Source organism: Macrotis lagotis, chromosome 7 (assembly GCF_037893015.1).
Source record: "Macrotis lagotis isolate mMagLag1 chromosome 7, bilby.v1.9.chrom.fasta, whole genome shotgun sequence".
NCBI classification, from domain to species: domain Eukaryota; kingdom Metazoa; phylum Chordata; class Mammalia; order Peramelemorphia; family Peramelidae; genus Macrotis; species Macrotis lagotis.
The window spans coordinates 221,890,591-221,914,763 of NC_133664.1; the positions used below are offsets into that span (position 1 = coordinate 221,890,591).

The window sequence follows — 24,173 nt, forward strand, 5'->3', positions numbered from 1 at the left end:
TGAGGGTGAGAAAAACCCCTGAGGGCATTATCCAGGAGCAGAAGGGCGGACTACTCAAAGCTGTACTCCCAAGAATTTTATGAAACAATTATTAACTCCTGGGATTAGGTCATCAATTAGGCAATCGATTACAAGCTGTGGAAGTCCAGCAAATGAGTCTGTAGGTCTATAGTTGTGTTTGTCTATGCACATATAATGCGCACACGCACGCACACACACACACACACACACAAACATTTTTGATGATGTTAAGCGACTTTTCAGTCCTATTGGACTCGTTTGGAGTTTTCTTGGCAAAGGTACTGGAATGCTTTCCCATTTCTTTCTCCAATTTATTTTACAGATGAAGAACAATTCACATATATAATACCCACATACATACATATGTATGTGTACATACATATCCACATGGCATAGAAGCATGACTTTGGACCCAAACTTTAATTCAAGTATTACATCCACATCACCAAATTCTTAGTGCTCTAGGACTCCAAGTTAAAGTTACATATTATCCCAAAAAGTCACTGAACAAAAACTCAATTTCTCCCCCAAACTAATTCAATCTTGCAGGTTATAAAAGTGGAAACGTAAAAAAAAGCAGGATAGCAAAGATTTTTTTCCCCTTTCTTTTTTCTTTTAAATATGTTATATAGAATGTCCCTCTGGGAGGGAAGAGAATAAAATCAAGACATCAATGAAAATTTATTTTTAAAACATGCTAAAAATACCAAATAAAAAGTTTCTTGCCTACAGGAAAAGTCAACTTAATCATTGGTTTACTATTTCCTAACCAAGTCACTGCAAAGACCTAATTGGGTATGTCACTGAAGGATTATTTTAAAATTCTTGCTGCAATTCCTCCTAGCATCGACTATCCTCATTCCAGTTCAGAGCCTCCCAGATCAAAACTTAATTCAAGGTTTGCTTCCTAGATTTCCTGCTAGCCACTACCACTCTTCTCCATCTGTTTTCATTTCAAAGTCTTACCTTCCCTCCCACCCTAGGTGTCAAAGGGAAATTTAGAAACTGGAAAAGGGGAAAGTATTCATTGTTTTCCTACCCACTTTCCCCTAGGCCCTAGTTCTGATTCTGAGCAGCTTTCAGAACTAAAAGCGAATGCCACTTGAATACTGGAATTTGAGTGGTCTGTCACTCCCTTTTGCTACTAAGGGACACCAGAAAGCAGTCTGGTCCAGGTAGAAGCACCAGCTGGTTCTCTTCACTCTGACATCAACCTTAGCTTTGGAGGAAGTAGCTCTAAAATAGGAATTCAGTCATCTTTATGAAGCTGGTGACCAGAAACCAAACATGCATGTATAATAAGTGTTTTATGGTTGGAACAAGTATAGATGTTATTGTAGGTTAGCTTATTATAAAGTATAAACAATTTGTAAATTGTCAGCTATTAATGTTAGGCAAACTGGGTATGTGTGTGTTTTTTGGGGGGGTTAGATAAGAACAGACTAAGTTTACTGAATCCGTTCTCCTAATTACATGAGACATTGTGTGTGTTTGGGGGGGTAGGGGGAGATGGGAATCTTAAAGGCCTCACATACGGTACAAATGATAGTGAAGACTGTCTACTAAGGGAAAGAAAGCTAAATTAAGCAAGATTTTAAAGAAAGGGGCAGTCTTTTTCTGGAATGATTTGAAGGCAGCCCTGCTTAGAAGTCCTTGCTGCAGATTTATACATACATGCACCTTTTTTTAGGCTTCATGAAGTCAAAATTCATTACATAAATTAATACCCAAATAGGTGGGAAACAAATATGTTTTCCTATGATTGACTAGAAGATCTAAAGGAGAAGACTTTGGAATTTTTGAGCTATTCTTTTAGACAGACTATGACTTTCTAAACTGGATTGTGAGTTCAGATTGGAAATACGATTGAGACACAAGCACAACTATATGTACACCTACAAAAAAAATTAGGGAGATTCTTTGTGACTATAGTGGTATAAAAGTAAAAAGCAAACACCATAAATCATCAAAAATGAATGTTGCAAAATTACAAATATTAAAGCTGGCACCAAATAAAAAGTATCTTTCTCTACAATCCAACTCCTGCCCTAAATGTTTTTTTTATTTTTTTCCAACTACATGCAACAGTAGTTTTTACCAGTCTCTTGGTTTTTTGCAGGGTTTTGAGTTTTATAATTTTTCTCCCTCTCTGCCTTCCCTCCACCCTTCCCCTGACAGAAAGCAATCTGATACTCTACATTTATAAACATGTTAAACAAAGATCTATATTGATCATGTTATGAGAGAAGAATTAGATCCAAATGGAACAAAGAAAATATCAGAGAAGGGATGAATGGCATGATACATAAGACAACTTTTAAAAATTGAAGATAAGCTTTGGTCTTCATTTAATCTCCACAGTTCTATCACTGGATATGAATGGCATTTTCCATCCCAAATCTTTTAAAATTATCTTTGATTATTGTACTGCTGAAATAAACAAATCCATCATGGTTGATCATCCCATGTCATTGTTAGTTATGTATAATGTTCTTTTGGTTCTGCTCCATTTCACTCAACATCAATTCATACAGGTGTTTCCTGGCTTTTCTGAAATCCTGTTCCTCATGATTTTTTTTTTTAGGTTTTTTGCAAGGCAAATGGGGTTAAGTGGCTTGCCCAAGGCCACACAGCTAGGTAATTATTAAGTGTCTGAGACCAGATTTGAACCCAGGTACTCCTGACTCCAAGGCCAGTGCTTTATCCACTATGCCACCTAGCCGCCCTCTTCATGATTTCTTATAGAACAATAGTGTTCCATCACATTCATATACAATTTGTCCAGCCATTCCCCAGATGATAGGCAGCCCTTAATTTCCAATTCTTTCCTGACAAGACAAAATTTTCATATATTGGAGGATGTTTTTTTAAATGTGGGGGTGGGGTAAGACCTGGTATCTCAATGTAATTCTTCATAGTGTTTAAAAATACTTTACTTAGATCTTTTTGTCTTCATATCACTTAAAGTCTCCCCTGTACTTTTTCCTTTACCCTCTCAGAGAGCCATCCCCAGGAGAGGAAGAAGTGAAAATGCAGCAAAATCAAGTCTAATTTTTTTTTTTAGGTTTTTTGCAAGGCAAATGGGGTTAAGTGGCTTGCCCAAGGCCACACAGCTAGGTAATTAAGTATCTTGAGACCACATTTGAACCCAGGTACTCCTGACTCCAAGGCCAATGCTTTATCCACTATGCCACCTAGCCGCCCCAATATTATATTTTTAAAAATTGACATTTGCAGTGTGCCCTTAAATCTTCAAGTACTTCAGGAGAGTGGTGTAGTTAGCAAACCTTTGTTAGGATCATATGGTCTTTCAGACCAGTGCTTTGGAATTAAGTAGAAGATGAAACATTGGAATCATTCAGAAGATATTTACAATTGTGAATAACCATGTATATGATATGTGAAGTGGCAACACTTGACCACAGATTAAATGTGTGGTGACTGCAAGTAAATCGGGGATGGCTCATCCTTGATGGTGCCTTCCTCAGCCGGAAGGTAGTTTGGGAGAGGTGGAGGGGGGAGGGTAAGATGAGTTCTTTTGGATGTGACTTTGAAATGTCTCCAGGGTCAAATATTCAAAAAGACTGATGGATGCAATACTCTAGCTCAGACTATACTCGAATTGAGTTGACAATTGAATGACTATTGAAAAGGAATTGATAGGAGTGCCACAGAAATAAAAAGAAGACCCATGACAGTCTTGGGGGACACCTATATTTTTTTAAAAATATTTCACCTTTTTACCAAACCTCAACAGGTGACTTAGAAATAAAAGAACTGCTTAGTTTACCTTAGGGGAACAATGAAAGTGACTGAACACACTTTTCCATTAAACCATAACTCATCCTTCTGGTTGCATTCTTTATGCTCTCAAATTTTCCTTGAGTACCTGATTTTGTCCTTTGTCTTCATTCTGAGTATATTAAGTAGCCCCAGTAAAATGTAAGCTTGTTTCTTTTGGATCCTTTGATTCTCAGAATCTAAGATGGTGGTTTGAAAAAAGTAGGCACTGGGGCACTAGGTAGTGTGGATAGAGCACCAACGCTGGAGTCAGGAGAACATGAGTTGAAATACTGACCTCAGACATTTAATACTTATTTAGCTGTGTGACCTTGGGCAAAAGACTTAATCCCACTGCCTTGAAAACACACACATACACACACACATACACATACACACACACACACACACACACACACACACACACACACACACACAGAAGCCTACATTCTATTGGGGAAAACAGTACAGACATAAGGTGATATGTATTTAAAAAATAAATTAAAGGCCTTTTAATACATGTATCTGTGGTATGATCCTAGACTATGTATGTTTAAATTAACTTTTTATTGACTTGACTGTACAGGTGTCCAATTTTGACATTAAGGATGGTCCTTTTAAATCACATGAAGTTTGATTTGCAGACATGCTTAATTTGTTTGTATCAGTTTCCTCAACTGTAAAATGGGAATAATAAAAGTACTAACTATGAGGGGGTCAAATGAGAATATTTGTAGAAGTGCTTGGTACAAGTGATTGGTTCAGAGTGAAGTGCTAATAAATGCTGAATCTCAGAGGTTCTACTCTTCTTAATAGAGGTCCTTTTACTTCTTTTAGTATTTCCAGTTAACATAGAGATAACATAGGGAAGAGTTTGTAGCACATATCCTAGAAGAATAAAAGCAGCATTCAATAGAGAGAAAGATTTGTGAAAATTTGAATTCTGTTAACTCATAAAAAGACACCTGATTGAGTCAATTTTCATCTTATTCTTTTATTAGCAGAAATTAAGAATACAGCAAGTTGAGAGATCCCATAGTGAAGGGAAATATCACAGATGTCATTCTGGAACCCCAACCCTTCATGATCCCCAAGAATGTGCTTTGTGGCTTCAGTAATTTAAAGGGGGGAAGGACATACTGAACAAGGCCACTATTTCATGGAGGAAAAGACACTACAGAGGTACTAACCTATTACCAAAAAAAAAAAATTAAATTCACAGAGCAAGGAAGCCTCTGACTGCTGAGAGTAAGGCATTCAGGTGCCAACCTGGTGAAAGTTCTCAGCTAGCACAGTAGAACAAAATGCACAGGGAGGCTCTTACACACACACACACACACACACACACACACACTCTCTCTCTCTCTCTCTCTCTCTCTCTCTCTCTCTCTCTCTCTCTCTCTCATATACCCACATACCCTAAAGAGGGAGAGCTTCCACTGGATTGAGGATAGGTAGAGTTTTTATTTTTTCCCCAGGGCTTTGTGCTCTATCAGATCAGGCTCACCCTCCCTCCTTTAAGGTGCACAGGCTGACTGTGATACTGGGGCCTGTTATACTGTAACCCAAAGTGCATTACAGAAGAATTAACTGGGCTACTGTCATGTATTGTTACTTCTGTGGAACTGAATGAGCTTCCTCCCAGGTGGCTCTTGTCCTGATAGACCCCATTTTCTCAGAGAGATTAATACTGCTCTTCACCCCCTCTGGACGTTCCCACAACCTGGTGGTGCCCAGGGCAATGACCTCACTCAGAAGCAAATACTTTTAATTTTCTCCAAGGTCCTACCATGGATCCACTCTCCTTGGCCTCCAGTTTCTGCTCACTTTAGATAAGGCATCTTCAGAGATCCAGGAGTCAGAAGGGGAGAGGAGAACAAAATTACACAGAAAAAAATAAACCTTTACCAAAATGAGTATTTCCTGTTTTACTGAACATTTAATACAGTAAGCTAGATGCTCTGCTTGATGCCTCATCATTTGATTTCAATACCCATGATCCCAAGGTTATAAGTAATTTAAGGTTTCTACCTGTTAAACAAGTCCATATTTTTTTAAACTGAAACCCCAATTTCTTAGAACTTCACCCACTTTCCTTGACATTACCCCATGACAGAACAGGATTCATAAATAATTTTTTTCCTGCTTTAAACTTTTTTTTTAGGACACTATCCCAAGGATCCTACACAATCTCCCCTAGCAAGCTTTCTCTTATAATCCCCTAAAAATAGAGGTTTAACAAGTGTTGAAGACAGAGGACTAGGTTGTTCCCAGAGGAGAGAAGATGGGTATAAGACTTGGATTTAAGATGGTATGGCTGATTTTCCTCTAAGGGAGTACGCCAAAGATTAAAAATCCATCTTTAAGAGGCACCAAGACAAAATAAATCCTGGTTTGATGGCTGGCTTTATTCTATCAACCAAGACATCAGGGAGAAGTACTTACTCTCTCAGGGGAAGAAAGGTAGAATTAAGAGTAGTGATTTTAGCACAGAGGGTTTTTTAAAGTGTCAAAGAGCTCCTAGAGAAAGGAGATAGGAAAGTGATGCAGCTCACCATTCAAAGATAAGCAATACCACAAAAATCAGAGAGGCTACCAGAAAAATACTCATGATGCCCCTGTTCTAAATCCAAAGCTTTTTTCTTCCCCATCATCTCCTATAACCTCTGCATATACTGCTTGAGTGAAGACCTAAAACATCTCTTCTCAAAGAAGTGATTCTAATTCTTAAAAGTGTCACTAACAGCATCTACTAAGACAAGAAAGTAAGATGCCACAAAAGCACCCAAACTTTGTGGAGGTGGGTACTTCTGGATCTTTTCACACTATCCTGTCCATTTAAACGTTGCTCCCACTAAAGAGATACATACAACAACCTCTAGTTCACTGCCCCAAGAATTCCGGGTATAAAGGGTAGTCACTAGACTACTGGGCTGGGCCTGCCATAGCCTCTATCCCAATATAGACCAAGCATTCAAGCCTTTGGAGAGGCACCTTGATACCACCAATGCATTACTTATAGTAGGATTCTCACCTACAGCCTCCTTTGTGCAAAATTAAAACAGTGTGTGGTACTTGCATGTTTCATTCTTTACAAAAATTTCCCTATCCCACCCCATTTTAAACATTTATATAAATTCTTTTTTAAACAGAAAGTTAGAAATCTTATTTATATTAATTTCTTTGTTTTTCCCAAAAGAGCATCTAAAATCACACACACCCCACCCCTTAGTAAGATATAAATGTTTACCCCAAATTGTGGTTGATTTATTTAAAAAAAGAGAGGGAAAGGGGAAGGAAGGGTAGAGATAAGAAAGGAAAAGGAAGAAAAAGAAGAGGAAAGGAGAGGCAGTAGAGAAGGGAGAAGAATAGCCAACTAAGATGCCCCCATCTTCTACAAATAAATATGGCATTGAACAGAAGCCAGTTTGCCAAGGGTCCTCCATGACCCTCAATCTGTAGATTCCTAAGAATAAGTTAAGTTTGAGTGTATATATATCTCCTTTTCTCCAAATTGATGCACTCCATCCTTTGAGGTATGATTTATTTTGTTTTTTCTTCTCTACTGGGTACCATGTCCAGCCCCTGGGAAGCCTCGATGCCCAGATGGGTTTCAAACTTGTGGGGCTCTTTCTGGTGTTTTGCATCAAAAACCAGTCAATATAAACAACAGCTGCTGCTGGTCCTGGTTCTGTTCCGGGGAACACTGATTTTATAGGGCATCCTCCTCGCTGCAGCCCCCACCAATCATGAAACGGAACTCCTGAAGATTTGAGACACCATGAAAATGCACAAAAGCCCCAGCAACCACAAAGATGTGAAAGAGCTGATGGGAGTGAAACTGAAGACAAAAAAAAAAAAAAGAAAAGAGAAAAACAAAAGCCCAGGCATGATTAAGAGTTTAGTTAAAGGTACTTAAAACACTGACTTCTGGTTCTATATATAATAAGCTGAAGCACAAAGAATGTAATCAGAGCTCCTGCTGCCTCTTTCACATACTTCACTTCACACTAGAGTATCTTTCAGGAAGAACTCAGGGTCACATATTAACTGGCAGTCTTCCTTCTAGCAAAAGTCAAACAATGATTTAATAGAAAAAGTGCAAGTCTTAGATTCACAACAAGACCTGAGTTCAAATCTTGCCTCTGACATTTACTAGTATGACTGAGTAAATCAACCTATATGTACCTTGGGAAAACCCCTAAATTTAACTCCTAAAGCACAGATAGGCTGTGTTGAAGGGATTTCACATCGAAGAAATCACAGAACAATCTTGTATTCAAATATCATAACAATGACTCAATGGTACTGAAATTTCTTTTCAAATGACTCCATGACTAAGAGTGAAATAAGATATACATATGGGGCCATCATAGCATTCAGAAGCTTCTTTTGGTCAGTGATTCCTATATGGGCAAATTTAAGGTTACACACTGAATACCTACCTTAAAGGATGCTACAGAGGAAACTTTTGCTTATAGGGAAGAGATCAGAAAATATAACTTTCAAGTCTAAAGTTCAATGACATACATGCTATAAGAATGCTTCTGTACCATTGACAAATACTATAAAATCATGAATTAAGAAGAAATCTCAGTTAACTACCTAAGGCTCAAAGTGCAAGATTATTTTCATTTTACTTATCAATAAACTGAGCTTCAAGGAAATTTAGGATCATTAAGTAAGCAAAAATTGGTCTTCAAGTGGTCAGGTCTCATATTAATCATTGGCTCTTTAACTATCTTTATGTCCTTCACACTTTTAACTCTCTGCACCTTTAATGTAATTCTAATCTCAGACTTCTCTTCATTTTATTGCTAAGGAAAAGGAGATCCAAACAGTTAAGCACCTTGGCCAAGGGTACAGCAAACTACAGGAGGAAGGGTACAAGACTTGAGATTTCCAATTCAGTGTCCTTTTCTATTTTTCTATTACATTGACTCCTTAACAGCCTAAAATCCAAAATGGTTAGGAGGGTAAGAATACCCAAGTCATCCATTATCTACTATCATCAAAATAAACAGGTTCCATAAACTCACCCAAATGTCACACTTTCCAGGGAAGAAGCGCTCTGGGATCCGAGCAGCATAGAGTGCAGCTCCAGTGATGTATAAGCAGGCCATAAGCAGCAGCCAGCCTATCTGTCCAATGGTGGCAGCCTTCAAAAATCCCTCCGAAAAGACATAGTGCAGTGTAGGAATGATTCCACTTAGGCCCAAGCCCAAAAACACTCCTAGGAGTCAAATGGGGGGAAATTAGCACAAACATGGAAAAGGCAAGGAATAAATACATTGCGTTAGTAACTGAATATCATCTTTGTAAGTGGGAGGATCTGTGAACTGTGGTACACAGAGTGCAATGTTTGTGTCCATTTGGAAAGGGACAAAAGGGTTTGTGAAACTTTTAAGGCAGTGCAACTGTGTTACAACAGAAAATAACAGTGCACTATGTCCTGGTAAGTCATGCTTCATCTGATTAACTATCAATCTTCAAAGTATTACACTGCTACATAAATTTTTTTTGGGGGGGGGCGGGCAAGGCAATGGGGTTAAGTGGTTTGCCCAAGGCCACACAGCTAGGTAATTATTAAGTGTCTGAGACTGGATTTGAAACCAAGTACCCCTGACTCTAGGGTCAGAGTTCTATCCATTGTGCCACCTAGCTGTCCCAAGCAGCCTCTTTTATAAAAGATACATATTACAACAGAAAATAACAAAAGAATGAAAACTTTGACATCCATAGTCCAGCATTTTGGGGAGCCTGTAAAGTTCTGGTTCATTTGAGAAGCTGAGTGTCCCAGAGGCCCGAGAGGGATGTAGGGAGTGTTTTGTCTGAGCCTCACTCCTTCTACCTTGGATGAATTTTAGTACAGCCCAGGGCATCTGCAGGTATCTGCTGACCTAGAAGTACTGCTGTCATCTATGATCCCATTCCAGAGCTGCCATTTGTGGAGGTGAAAATTCATTACCTCACTATCTTCTCCTGAACTGTCCAGTTCTACACAATCTATATCTTCCTCTGCCTTCCTATTATGGATTTAATCTTAACTCACTCTCTTCATCTCAAACTCTTTCGACTGTTTGGTGTTCATATAAACTCAGTTCTTTGAAAGAAGAGAATTCCCGACTGGAGATTGCCTTCTTCTCCTTCCATCTCCTTTTTCTCAGTCTCTTTCTTGCTACCTACAAACCTGCCCAGGTCTCCTGCAGTCTTCACTTAAAGAAATATCTAATCTCACTGCGACAAATTTCCTACCTTTTAAAAATTGGTTTCTGATCCCACAGTTCAACTAAACCTACCATCTGAAAGATGAGCAATAATATCGATCCTAATCTTGATTGCCTTTTCTCAGCCTCATCCTTCTTGGTCTCTCCAAGGACTTGAATATTGACAATTTAAATTTTATAAGCATTTTCACACTATAGCTGCAGACACTCTTTGCTCCCCCCTGGATCTCTGTGACACTGTTCCTTCTTGGTTTTTTCCCCCTGTATGACAGTTGCCTACCTATCTCTACCCTGAGCATTTGCAGCTGCTTGTTAGTCAACTCCCCTGGATGACCCACATGCACCTCAAACTCCATGCTCCAAAAAAAAAAGACTTCTATACCTGTAACTCCTTTCCCTTATTATATTGGTTGAGGGTACCACCATTTACCCAGAAACACTGATTTGTAATTTTTGTGCCATCTTCCAATTCTTTCTTCTCCCTTTCCCTCCAAGTTCAATCAGGGGCCAAACCTCCTTGATTCCACTTCTATAACTTTCACAACTCTTTATTTCTCTTTTACTTACAACATAATTCACCTAAGTTCAGGCTCTCATCACCTCTTGCCTCCTAAAAGGTCTACTTATCTACAAGCATCTCTTCTCACCAGTTAATGTCTCCTAGAGCAGCTAAATTGAACTGCAACCAATCGGTACTAATAAGCATATCCCCAAGGACTCTACAGTCTAATCATGGGAGAACACTCCACTCATACAGTCTCAAGTTATGACATTTCTAGCCTTTGCATTTTAACCCTTTGTATATGCCAACTCTACAAACTGCCCTTATTGCCTCTAGAAGCTCTTCAGCCTGGCAGGTAAGGTTCTTCATACCTTCCTCAGCTCCTCAACTTATCCTACACCTCCATACTGTCCCAGAATCCCATTCCCCTCCCCCTGTAATTCACAGCCGTGGTTCACCCCTCAGGAACCTTCAAGGCTCAAATTGTGGGTCCTTCCTCCATTTATGATGTCCAGATGTTGTCTCTTTTTTCAAATTATTTTTTATCTACTGGGTTATAAACCTGTTAGTTGAACATTAAGTTCCTTAAAGGGAGACAATTGGTTTTTTCCTGTGTTTCTAGTACTTGGATACAGTAAGTGCCTAATATATGTTTAGTGAATTGAATTATCCATTTGTGGTAACAAACTACCCTGAAAAGGAAACTTGTACTTATGAGGTAACTTGGGAAATTAAGAAAAAATTTAAAATGCTTTCTAAATATTTCAAACTCCCTGCCTACAGAAGGCAATTGGAATTCTGATATGGCAAGAATTTGTGCTTACAATAAATTGGAAGAGGAGGAAAAAAATAAGTTTTTTAGGACCCAAGAAGCATAGGATTCCAGACTAAAAGTAGTACTTGGGAATCAAAGTTTGTCAGAAAGGCTAAGACATAACCTTTCAGCATTCAGGAATATTCATAGGATGAGAGAAGCTTTAAAAACTTGTGTTATGACTAAAGGGGATACTAAATTCTACCTAACACACAAATTCCAACTTTTTAGTTCCTATTCTTTTGAGAAATACAGCTGTTATAGATATCAAGAAAAAGTAGATTTCTACACAGGATTATTATTCTATTCTACAGAATTAGAAACATGAAGTATTTTAGGACCAGAAGAAATCAAATAGATCTTTTAATTCAACCTCAATATTATAATCAAAAAATGCTGGGTTAGAGAGAAGGTAAATATTTTGCCCAATATTATATATCTACATCTTGGACATCAAAAGATATTCACCTTTTTGCCGGGATAACAGGAGAGAGAGAATAGGATAAATGAGAGTGGGGAGAAACAGAGTGGAGGCACAGCTAGTAGTAATAGCAACTGAGAAAAATATTGAAGCAACTTCTCTGGTGGACTTATAATAAAGAAAGCAACTCACCCCAGAGACAGAGCCATTGAAATATGAACACAGACTGAAGTACATTTTCTCTCTCTCTCTCTCTCTCTCTCTCTCTCTCTATTCTTGAGGTTTCCCATCTTCTGGGTGGGTGGGGGGGGTTATGTTTATTCTTATGTTTACTCTTATAACATTCAATTTGCATCAATCTATGGCATGGAAACAATGTAGAGAAACTGTCAGATAGCCTTCTGTGGGGGGGGGGATTGTAGCATTCAAAACCTTGCAAAAAATGATGGGTACATATAACTACTGTATATAATTGGAAAACAAATAAAATGTTTAAAACATTAAAAAAAAAGAATACATTGTTACAAGACAGTTCCAAAATCAGATGGAAAATGCTAAAGAACAATGAAGACTGAATGCAGAAAAAAAGATATTCACCTTTCTATGTGAAAGGGTATCTAAACAAGGGAGAAATAGCATTATTTATGTCACAAGCCACAAACTCAGTAATACTAACAAAAAATATTTATTAGTTTCTATATTACCTGCAAGCAAAACAATAAATACCTTCCTTACCTTTGCTTTTATGTCCAAATGTTTAAGGGGGAAAAAAATCCCTGGTATTCTTGATTCCTTTTCTCTATCTAAGCCAAAGGCTAAACTGCAAATAGTCAACCATCCTTGGCAATGAAGCTGTCCTCTAACATGCCCATGTTTGAACAAATACACACACACACAAACTCCTCTCTCTTCTCCATTCTCTCTCTCCCTCCTTCCACCACAACCATGTAAAACAGAACTAAACACTATTCATGTACTTGCTTGCAATACTTTTGACAAGAGAATCTACTTGCTCATACCCAATGAATTACGTTTTTTCCTCCCAACTTTTCACACTAAGAAAAAAATTCATAGCTATAAAGTACCTTCCCTACCCTTGAACCTTCTTTCTACTTCACTTCTAGGACAGCACCTACAAGAAAAAAATCCAAAGGGCTTCCTATATCATCTTCAGATTGAAGGGTCATGACCCAGATTTCATCATTTTTGTTTCTGCTGCAGAAGTAATGAAAAGAATCAGACAAGCAGAATGGTTATGTAGAGTTACTAGAGCCAGTTAAACTTACACAGCATTTAATTTACCCAAAAATTCCCCTGAAGACAAAGGCCTCCCACACTTCATAAAATTTAAACAATGTGCTATTCAGAACATTATACAGCCACAACTATAAATCAGTCTCTTAAAATACCCCTTTCTCAATTAAAAATTTCCCAACTACTGAAATAAAGTACAAAACCTAACAGTATTCTTACCTGCTCTTACCCCCCGATACTGAGGGGTGGCAAACATATCCCATTGGGAGACAATGATGGCTGCAATCCCCAGCACACAGATGACGATCAAGTAGATAAAGCAGGGTTGTGGATTACAGTAGAAGGAGTAATAAAGCCAAGGAACAAAACTTCCCATGATCAGGAGGGCAATGCCAGAGTAATCCAATCTAGGACGACAAATATTCAGTTTAATACAGATAATAATCATAATGATAATAACAACAATAATAATAATCCCTGAGTTCTAATTAGCCTCATTTATTCTAAATTATCAGTAATAATAAAGGGAAAAATTTGGCTTCCCTAAAATAAGCAATATTAACACTGCTAAATATGTTTCCCTAGGTCAAATCAGAATGGTATTCCTATGTAATTAATCAAGCCTTACAGCAGAAATTCTTAACCTTTTTTCTATCACAGATCCCTTTAGCAGTTTGATAAAGCTATGTACCCTTCTCAGAACTGTTTTTAAATGTACAAAATAAAATACATAGGTTTCCAAAGGGAACCAATTATATCGAAATACAAATATCAAAATCCTTTTAAAAGAACAAGTTTATGGACCCAAGATTAAAAATCCATGTCTTATACTTTTCCAGATACATACTTGGAAAAGATCCGGGAGACTGATTCTGAGTGGCAATAAACAGTGTGAAAAAGCCATGAGAAGGAAAGGCAGAGAATGGCACCCAAGAAGAACAACCCAAAAACCACTTTCTCTTGTAATGGAGCCACAAAGGAGATGTTTGGACGAAACATGTAGAAGATTCCCAGGCAGAGGAAGAAAACACAACCTAGAGAGGAAAAAATAAAAAGGGAAGGTGGAAGAATAAAAGGTCAGACCATCAAAAAAAACAAAAAAAAACACCACACTATATTAAAAACAGGACCACTAACTCACTGCTAGTAGCGCTATTAGGGAATTACACAAGTTAAAAAACAAACTTTATTACCCAGTAGCAAAACTCCACTTTTATACAATCAATATTCATTGGTACTACTTTGTTAAAAATAAGAAACAAAATATTTTCTGGGAAGCATACTTTGTGATTCATGTATGTTTGCTTTGTTAAAATTTATCCCCACAAAAAAAGAACAAACATGTCAAATAGGATATAGACTTTAGAGATCACTCCATTCATCTTTGCAGATGCAGAAACTGAAATTCATAGAGGGGAAGTAAGTTATCCAAGGAAAATTACATAGAGGGAGTAAACAGTAGAATCAGTATGTAACACAGGTCTTTTTCCTCCAAAAGCATGATTCTGTCTATATATTTTATCCAGCTGACATGGCCTATATAATTAATATAAATAAATGAAACTTATCCCCCCTTCATGATGGATGTTCAAAATACCAAATATTTAAGAACGCAAAAGTCAGTGAAGTATCTTCTTTAAATAAAAATGAACAATGTAACCCTCTTAAAAAAACTCAATGTAGTTGTATATGTTATTTAGGTTTTTTTGTCTTTTTTTTACTATGCCAATCTCTAATTGCCTCTATCCCTTTCTAATCTACTATGGGATTAGATCTGATATATATAAAATTTTTTAAAAAATTTAGCATTAATTTTTTTCAAATTAATTTCCATCCCCTCACTGAGAAGGCAAGCATATTAATATAAGTTCAGATAACCAAAATTTTAAAATAAAACATTGAGAACTTAAAGATTTTCTCACATGACCATAGATTTAGGGCTGAAAAGGATCTTAAGGGTTTATATCTAGTTAAACTTCCAAATTTCACAGAAAGAAACAGAAGTCCAGAGACAAAGGTGCCTGGGTTACACTAGTTTTAATTTGAAGAACTGGAATTTAAAGTTAAGTATTTTGACTCCAAATCCTGAACTTTTTTTTCAATGAATCACAAGGCAGCATAATTTAAAAAGTAGTTGGTCTGTTCTGTGGTATAAAATGTGAATGAAATCAAGAATGAATATATTTGTGAAAATTTTATCTACATATGTTTCTATTTTCAGATTCCTTTTTTGCCTGAATGATGTAGATATTAGAATAGGAAAGAAAAGTTAATTGAGGATTTCTCTGTCAACAGAGAAACAACTGTATGTTTCCTGCTGTTTCCAATATTTACTTCCCCATAGAGTCTATTTGCCAAGGCAGACTCAGAAATTTTTGAAAACAATTACAAAACACTTCTCACACAAATAAAATCAGATTTAAATAACTGGTAAACATGGGGATGGCTAGGGGGCCTAGTGGATAAAGCACCCGCCCTGGAGTCAGGAGTACCTGTGTTCAAATCCAGTCTCAGACACTTAATAATTACCTAGCTGTGTGGCCTTGGGCAAGCCACTTAACCCCATTTCCTAGCAAAAACCTAAAACAAACAAACAAACAAAAAACTGGCAAACATCAACTGCTCATGGATAGGTCAAGCTAATATAAAAAGGACAATTCTACCAAAACTAAACTACCTGTTTAGTCCCCAACCAAATCAAAATTCCAAAAAATTACTTTAATCGATAGAAAAAGTTGTAAATTGGGGTTGGCTAGGTGGCACAGTGAATAGAGCACTGGCCTTGGAGTCAGGAGTACCTAGGTTTAAATCCGACCTCAGACACTTAATAATTACCTAGCTGTGTGGCCTTGGGCAAGCCACTTAACCCCATTGCTTTGAAAAATCTAAAAAAAAAAGTTGTAAATAAATTCATATGGATAAATAAAAAGTCAAGAATTTCCAGGGTTTCAATTAAAAAAGTGCAAAAGAAGGTGGCTTAGCCCTATCAGATCTAAAATTATATTATAAAGCCTCAGTCATCAAAACTGTCTGGTATTGGCTAAGAAATAGAGTGATGAACCAGTGGAATAGACTACGTGCAATAGCAGGAAATGATTAAAGTAATTTGCTATTTGATAAACCCAAAGAGTCCAGCTATTGGAATAAAAACTGCTGGGAAAATTGAAAATTAGTATGGAAGAAACTTAGATTACACCAACACCTCACACCCGATACCAAGATAAGATCAAAATGGATACAGGATTTAGACATAAAAAAACAATATTTTAAGAAAACTAGAAAATCAAGGAGTAGTTTACCTGTCAGATCTATGGAAAGGGAAGCAGTTTATGACTAAGGAAGAGATGGAGAACATCACTAAAAACAAACTAGATGATTTTGATTACATTAAATTAAAAAGCTTTTGCACAGACAAAACCACTGTAGCAAGACCCAAAGAAATGTAGTAAACTTGGAAACAATCAGTATTTCTGACAAAGGATTCATTTCTAAAATATACAGAGAACTGAGTCAAATTTAAAAAAAAAAAACACTATTTACCAACTGCCAAATGGTCAAAAGATATGCAAAGGTGTATTTACAGATGAGATCAAAGCGATCTATAGTCATATGAAAAACTGCTCTAAATCATTACTTATTAGAGAAATGCAAATTAAAGCATCACTGAGGTATATAATTAATGATCATCATTGGAAGGGATGTGGGAAATCTGGGACACTAATACATAGTTGGTAAAACTGTGAACTCATTCAACCTTTCTAGAGAGCAGTTTGGAACTATGCCCAAAGGGCAACAAAAATATGCATAGCCTTCCATTCAGCAATACCACTACTGGGTCTATACCCTGAAGAGATCATGAAAAAGGGTAAAAACATCACTTGTACAAAAATATTCATAGCAGCCCTGTTTGTGGTGGCAAAGAATTGGAAATTGAGTGAATGCCCATCAATTAGGGAATGGCTTAGCAAACTGTGGTATATGTATGTCAGGGAACACTACAGTTCTATTAGAAACCAGGAGGGCAGGGAATTCAGGGAAGCCTGGAGGGATTTGTATGAACTAATGCTGAGTGAGATGAGCAGAACCCGAAAAACCTTAACAGCAATATGAGGGTGCTAATCAACCTTGATGGACTTGCTCATTCCATCAGTGCAACAATCAGGAACAATTTGGGGCTGTCAGCAATGGAGAATACCATCTATATATAGAGAAAGAATTGTGGCGTTTGAACAAAGACCAAGGACTATTACCTTTAATTTAGGGAAAAACAAAAGAAAACCTGACATTTTATTGTCTGATCTTGCTATCTCTTATACTTTATGTTTCTTCCTTAAGGATATGAATTTTCTCTTATCACATTCAATTTGGATCAATACCAAGGAAACAAGACTGGCAAATTGCCTTCTGTGGGGGGTAGGAGGAAGAAAGTAAGATTAGGGGGTAAAACTCAAAATAAATAAAATCTTTAAAATAAAAAAATTATTACTTCCCCATAGATTTAGGACTGGAAGGGATTTTAGAAGTTATCAAGTACAATTCCCCTAATTTTGCCAAAAAGAAAAAAACAGATACAGGTATGATTTGCCCAAAGACACACTCAGTAGTAAATCACAGAGCCCAGGTTCTCTGACACCAAATCTAGTGCTCATTCCACCATTCTCTACTAGGACTGGTAACATAAAACCAGCAAAGGTCTCTCAGGTTTCCAAATAGTGTAGCATAATATTTTAATTTCCTGAGACTTAACTTTTTTTAACAGTTAAAATATTGTAGAGATGAAGATACATCCCTAGTATTCAGGTAAAAGCTGAACATTTCTTCCCCTTATTTGTGTTAGTATATACCTTGAAGAATGACATACTTATCAGAAAATAAGAGAAGAGATGCCATTTTAAAAAAAAGAAGAAAAATAGTCTTTTTTAAAAACGAAATGTGTGAAAAAATGGCATTCATAAAGTGCTTCAAAGATTGTAAACACTTGCTTTCCTCATAATCTTGAAGGGGTAGATAGGGAAAAATTATCCTCATACAGACACTTGAAATTGCTGAGCCTTGAGTACCCAAAAAGTTGACTTGCAATTATTTGATTCTGAAGCTAGTTAAATAGATGGTTCAGACACAAGTCTTGTGACTTCAAGTCCCTATCATTTGCTTAATCTCTCCTGGTTTCTAAGAACAATGATAACAATTTTTAACATTCGTTTTAAAATTTTTGAGTTCCAATTTGCCTTCTTCCTTCCCCATTGAGAAGTCAAGCAATTTAATATAGGTTATATATGTGTAGTCATGCAAAAAAACACTTCCATATTAGTCATGCTATGAAAAAAAACAGATCATAAAAATAAATTTAAATTAAAAAACTTGAAGAAAAAAAAAGTATGCTTCAATCTGAGCCATCAGTTCTTTCTCTGGGGATGAATAGCATTTTTCATCACAAGTGCTTCAGAGTTGTCTTGGATCACTGTATTGCTGAAAGTAACTGATCATCTTATATTACTGTTACTTTGTACACAGTACATTTCATTTTATATCAGCTCTGCTCATCATTTCTTTTACTTTCTTTTTCTTTTTATGTGAGACAATTAGGGTTCAATGACTTGCCCTGGGTCAGAAGCCAAATTTAAATTCAGGTCCTCCTGACTCCAAGGTTGTTCTATCCACTGCACCACGCAGATGGCCCCTGCTCATCATTTCTTATAACATTCTATCTCAATCACATATACCGCAATTTGTTCAACCATTCCCTAACTGATAGGCAACCCCTCAATTTCCAATTCTTTGCCACCACAAAAGCACTGCTATGAATATTTTTGTATATATGGGTTCTTTTCCTTTTTTTTTAAATCTCTTTTGGGATAGAAACCAAGTAATGCTATTGCTAGGTCAAAAGGTATGCATGAGGAGCGGCTAGGTGGCACAGTAGATAGAGCACTGGCCCTGGAGACAGGAGTACCTAAGTTCAAATCTGGCCTCAGACACTTAAAAATTAGCTAGCTGTGTGGCCTTGGGCAAACCACTTAACCCCATTGCCTTGCAAAAAAAAAAAAGGGTATGCATGATTTTATAGTTCCAAACTGCTCTACAGAATGGTTGAATCAGTTCACAACTCTATCTCCCCCCCAAAAAAATCTAAGATCTCTTCAGTGATTAATTCAATTAAAAACTCTTCTAAGAATGAAACTTAAAGGCTACAATAATAAAAACAATCTATAAATTCTTTGAATCAGGACTGAATAAAGAGAAATTTTGATTATGTTAAAAAAGATCAATAAAGCTTATTTTAAAAGAAAATCTTTAAAAAATAAAATGCTTGATCAAAAAGTTACTCTGAATTCAGGAATAGGTTTATAAATTTGTATTTTATTAATTACAAATATCTGCATATATTATACCCAATGTATAAAATATTTTTTCAGCTTGTGTAGTTTTATTGCTTATTTATTATGTCATTTAATGAGATAGATCTTGTAATAACTCCCATTTCCCATCCCATTCCAATAATATTCCATTAGATTATAAAGCTCAAGGATAGTGTTCCTGTTAAGACTGCCATGGTTTTTATTTATCCAGTTTCGTTTGAAGTCCTAAACAGGGCAAAAACTGAAGGTGACCCGTATCCTTTCTTCATCTTTTTCTGCCCTTGGCCACTGATCTACTCTGATGTAAAAAGTATTTTACTTTTTTAATCAAAGCTATCTAGAACTATTTGAAAAAATGCTCTTACTATTGATTAAAGAAATGCTAATTAAATCAATTTTGAGGCACTACCTCCTACCCTATTAGATTGGTTAATAAGACAGAAAGGGAAAAGAACAAATATTAGAGGGAATAAAAGGGAAAATGAGACATTAATGTAAAGCAGTCATAAAATCTTCTTCATCCACAGATCTGACAAGTAATTTTTTCCCCACACTCCTCTAATCTACTCATGATATCACCCTTTACAACTAAATCAAGTACCCATTTTGAGTTTTTCTTGTCTGTAGTTTGAGATTTTGTCTAGTTTTTGACAAGACTGCTCTTTCCAGTTTTCCTAACTTTTTTTTTTAAGTTTTTTGCAAGGCAAAAGGGGTTAAGTGGCTTACCCAAGGCCACACAGCTAGGTAATTATTAAGTGTCTGAGGCCGGATCTGAACTCAGGTACTCCTGATTCCAGGGCCGGCGCTCTAGCCACTGAGCCACCTAGCCGCCCCTTCCAAGCAGTTTTTGACAAAAAAGTGAGCTCTTCTCCCAACAGCTTGGATCTTTGAGTTTGCCAAATGCTAGGTTATAAAGGTGATTAATGTCTGTATATTCTGTACCTAATCTATTAAACTAATTAATCACTATATTTCTCAACCAATACTAGATTGTTTTGATGACTACCAAAGAGTTTTTCATTTCACAGTTTTTTTCCTTGATCTCTTCGTTACTTTTTGTGTTACAGTTCTAATTCTTTTTCTTGAAGACAGGATCCACCTATCCCAAACATAAGTTCCAAACCAAACTTTTGAAGCTGTTCTTAAGAACAAAGAGCAATTTGTTCTACTTCAAGAGAAAATAGAAGGCATACACTTTTTAGAGGGGAAAATTGACAGCAGCCACTAAGTCTGCAATGAAAACCCTTTTAAGACATGGACTCAGCTTTCAAAGCCGACTCCATAAGACTAGAAGCAGCCTCGGTAATAGTCATATACCACCATACTGGCTCAGTTTACCAAAAAATAAACTAGAAAGGTCAGGGCCAGCAAACACAATTTCATACAGCAAACTTCCTATTTTAAAGGTCTCAAGACATTTACAAACAAGTGTTCAAATTATCAGAATTTCTTCATGTGATAGTGACCTACAATAACTGTACAAACTAAAATTTAATAAGTCAATTTAGAGAAAAATATATTAGTATTTTTTAAACAAACTTCCAACTAAAGTTGAAACAAATTCAGAAAACATTCCCAAAGATTTAAAAATAATTCTTAAAAGTCAGGTCACCTATCATTATCTGTGAAATAAAATTTCCATTTTATCTCTACTCAAAACACATTTCAATCTGTGATCCAACAAAATGCTTCTTGAAGAATGCCTCTTCCTATCAAAAATATCATAGTACAAAGCAGGAGGGTAAAAGTATGATGTTGGGGAATGGGGATGAGGATTGGGATACATATATTTATCTATTTTTTAATTTCAATTACAGAAAGGAAAGGGGAGAAGAGAATTTCCATATGCACAGAACAAAAAAAAGTTGATTACAAATGAAATCATGAATTGTCATTTCATACAGCTTGCCTTTTTAAAATATAATAAATTCCACTCTTATTTTCAAAACAGTCCAGCTTGTGTGTACCACCATCTGAATTTCTGTTCTCCTTTATGCATTTTTTAAAGTTTCAATAGTCCTCTTTTTTTCTCTTCTCTGATGCTAAGCTCCCTCCTCTATCACAAAAGCATAGTCAAAACAAAACAAATACATATGGTGGTCATATCCAAAAAAAAAAAAAAAATGAACTTCACCCCAAGTCCTTCACTTTCTTTCAAAAAATAGGGAAAAAATTTGGAACTCAAAAATCTTATGAAAATGAATGCTGAAAATTATCTTTACATGTAATTGAAAAAATAATAAAATATTAAGGCGAAAAAAATTTTAAGTGTTGGTTTAAACCTAATTCTGATAGGCTGCTTTCCAATATTCCCAAAAATTTTTGTCAAATAGTCTTTCCTCCAATAAATGGGATTTGATTACTTCCTTAACATTATGCTTACTGTCTGCTTCTATATACTGCTCCATAATCTGTTCCACTGATTGAACTCTTTATTTTTTTAGCCAATAACAAACTGTTCTCATGACTAAAGCTTTGTAAAAATGATAGATCCATTTTCTTTCTAATGTATTCAATATTACCCTTGAGATCCTTGACCTTATTCTCCACATGATAAAATTCATATTTATTCATATTTGTATTATTTTTTTCTAAACTATGAAATATTATTTGGGGACTTGATTAGAATTAGCACTGAATAAATGAATAAATTTAGATATATTGCCATTTTATTATATGGCTCAATCTATCCATGAGCAATAAATGTATCTCTATGACACTGAGCATTATGTGCTTATGAAGTGCTAAGCACTATGCTATTTATATAAGTTCTTTTTGCTGTTACTGCTCTCAATGTAAAACAGCACCCAAAACACAGCAGATACTAAAAGACTCAACATAGTGTCTGGCACAGAGTAGGCATTATATAAATATTATTACTATTATGGTGGTTATGACATCCTTTGGAGGAAAAGAAAGCACATTAAAAAGAAGCTGAAGGACAGGTAGGTGGCGCAGTGGATAGAGTACCGGCCCTGGAGTCAGGAGTACCTGGGTTTAAATCTGACCTCAGACACTTAATAATTACCTAGCTGTGTGGCCCTGGGCAAGCCACTTAACCCCATTTGCCTTGCAAAATCCTGAAAAAAAAAAGAAGCTGAAAAGTAAGGAGAAGCTAGAAAAGATACTACTGCAAATGCATAGTAACAAAGTCAAAAATGAAGAATGGTTATCTTGGGTCCTTTTTCCAAATTGGAAGTTCCAGAAAAAAAGTCATCAATGGGGAAAGGTATTGCAGGGGATGAATATTATATTACTGGCTTTGTATATCAAAGTTCCTACTCAGTTTTGGTCTTAATAGGAAATGTTAAAAAATTTTCTATTTCATTAAAGGTGCAATTCCCTCCCCTTCCCCCCAGTAGGATTATTCTCAGCTCTTCAGGGTAAGTTATTCATAGTAGTGAGCTTCTCTCTTTTGCCTTTTGTAATATTATACTCCAAGATCTCCTGTTTGACACAGAAGCTTTTGGTCCTTACATGATCCCTGACACTCCCTTCTGGATCCTTGCAGCATTTCTTCTTTAATGTTAGCACTCTGGACTTTGACTGTGACAGGTCTATCCAACCTTACTTTTAAAAGTTTTTACTGAAATAATAGATATTTTGATAGAAATAATATTTTGATTTGTCATTTTAAGGAGAGCTCTGTGATAGCTAGGTGCTGTTTACTAAAGCATTTAGCAAATCCACAGGCAGTTGCATAAAATCGCTTACATTTTGGACAGCCCTGGACTATGACATTAGTGGAAAAGAATCAAGTAGATTCTTTTCATTTTCACTTTTCCCTCTGGTTCTAATAGATATGGGCAGTTCTCATGACTTCTTGAAAAGTTCAGATTTCTTAATAAGTTAAATCACAGTTTCCAGCAAGGAAGTCTTCTTATGTTTATTCTTCTTTCCAGCTGTCATTCCTGTTTGGAGCTTCTGCCAGAGCAAGGTTTTGTTCTCTGCGGAGCTTCTGGTTTTAGATGGTCAGCCCTACAGAATGAGGTGACCTGGGTTCTGCTCTGAGGTTCAGAATGTCAGGTCTTTTGTATCCTCAATGATATCTCAAGTTAGAGCTAGGGACCTTAAGTTCTTAGGCTATTACACACTGAACTCTGCTACTCTATGCTAGTCACTAATTTTACCTGACGCTTTCAAGGCTCATGCCCAGGTTGCTTCTCTGGGGATTCCTTGGCTCTTGTTGTGTGAGAACATGAAGCCTTTCAAGGGTCTCTGGCCCATTTCTGGCTACACTGGACATCTACCAACTAATTTGCTTATACGCTGGGGGCGTTGCTGGTAATTCCTTTTCCTACTCTATGTAAGCTTCAGGCTCAAACTTTGTGCCAGAGTTAGAGGTGCTGGTATAGAAGTCATTTTTAATCATGTAACAAATAAAGTGGGCAATCCCCCCTCTGTTCAGCTAACAAGAAGCTTTCTTGATTGGAAGTTTAGTTATGTGATTTCACTAGTATATGGAAAGTGTATGAATTGGGACTCTCTCCACCAATACAGATCAGCAATTCATCTGCAGTAGACTTCTTGAGAGGTTTACAGGACTAATCCAGTCAGACAGTTAGTCTATGTCAGAAGCTAGACTTAAAAAAATTAGTTCTTCTTGCCTCCTGGAATGGTACTCTATCTGAAATATCACATACATTCCTCCCACAGGTTTTGTATTCTGAGAAAAGTAGAGGGTAAAATAGTATATCAAAAGAGCTTCATTCCATGCATCTTGGGCTCTTTAAAGAGATATTAAAAATATAGAAAAGAAAAAAACTTAAAAAGGAGACACAAACAGCAATTTTGT

The 24,173-nt window shown here is 36.5% G+C and overlaps 1 protein-coding gene across 4 annotated transcripts in view; it reads right to left on the reverse strand.

Annotated features, from left to right (window-relative positions):
* Positions 1-303: 303 nt before the first annotated feature.
* ADIPOR2 (adiponectin receptor 2) overlaps positions 304-24,173 on the reverse strand; it is a 77,176-nt gene continuing 53,306 nt past the window's right edge. For all 4 annotated transcript variants that reach the window (XM_074194993.1, XM_074194994.1, XM_074194991.1 and 1 more), the window contains 4 exons: positions 13,867-14,053; positions 13,239-13,426; positions 8,841-9,034; positions 304-7,642 (listed from right to left, as the gene is read on the reverse strand). In XM_074194993.1, the coding sequence (XP_074051094.1) occupies positions 7,514-7,642; positions 8,841-9,034; positions 13,239-13,426; positions 13,867-14,053 (698 nt within the window). In that variant the 3' untranslated portion in view covers positions 304-7,513. The remainder of the gene's footprint in view (positions 7,643-8,840; positions 9,035-13,238; positions 13,427-13,866; positions 14,054-24,173) is intronic.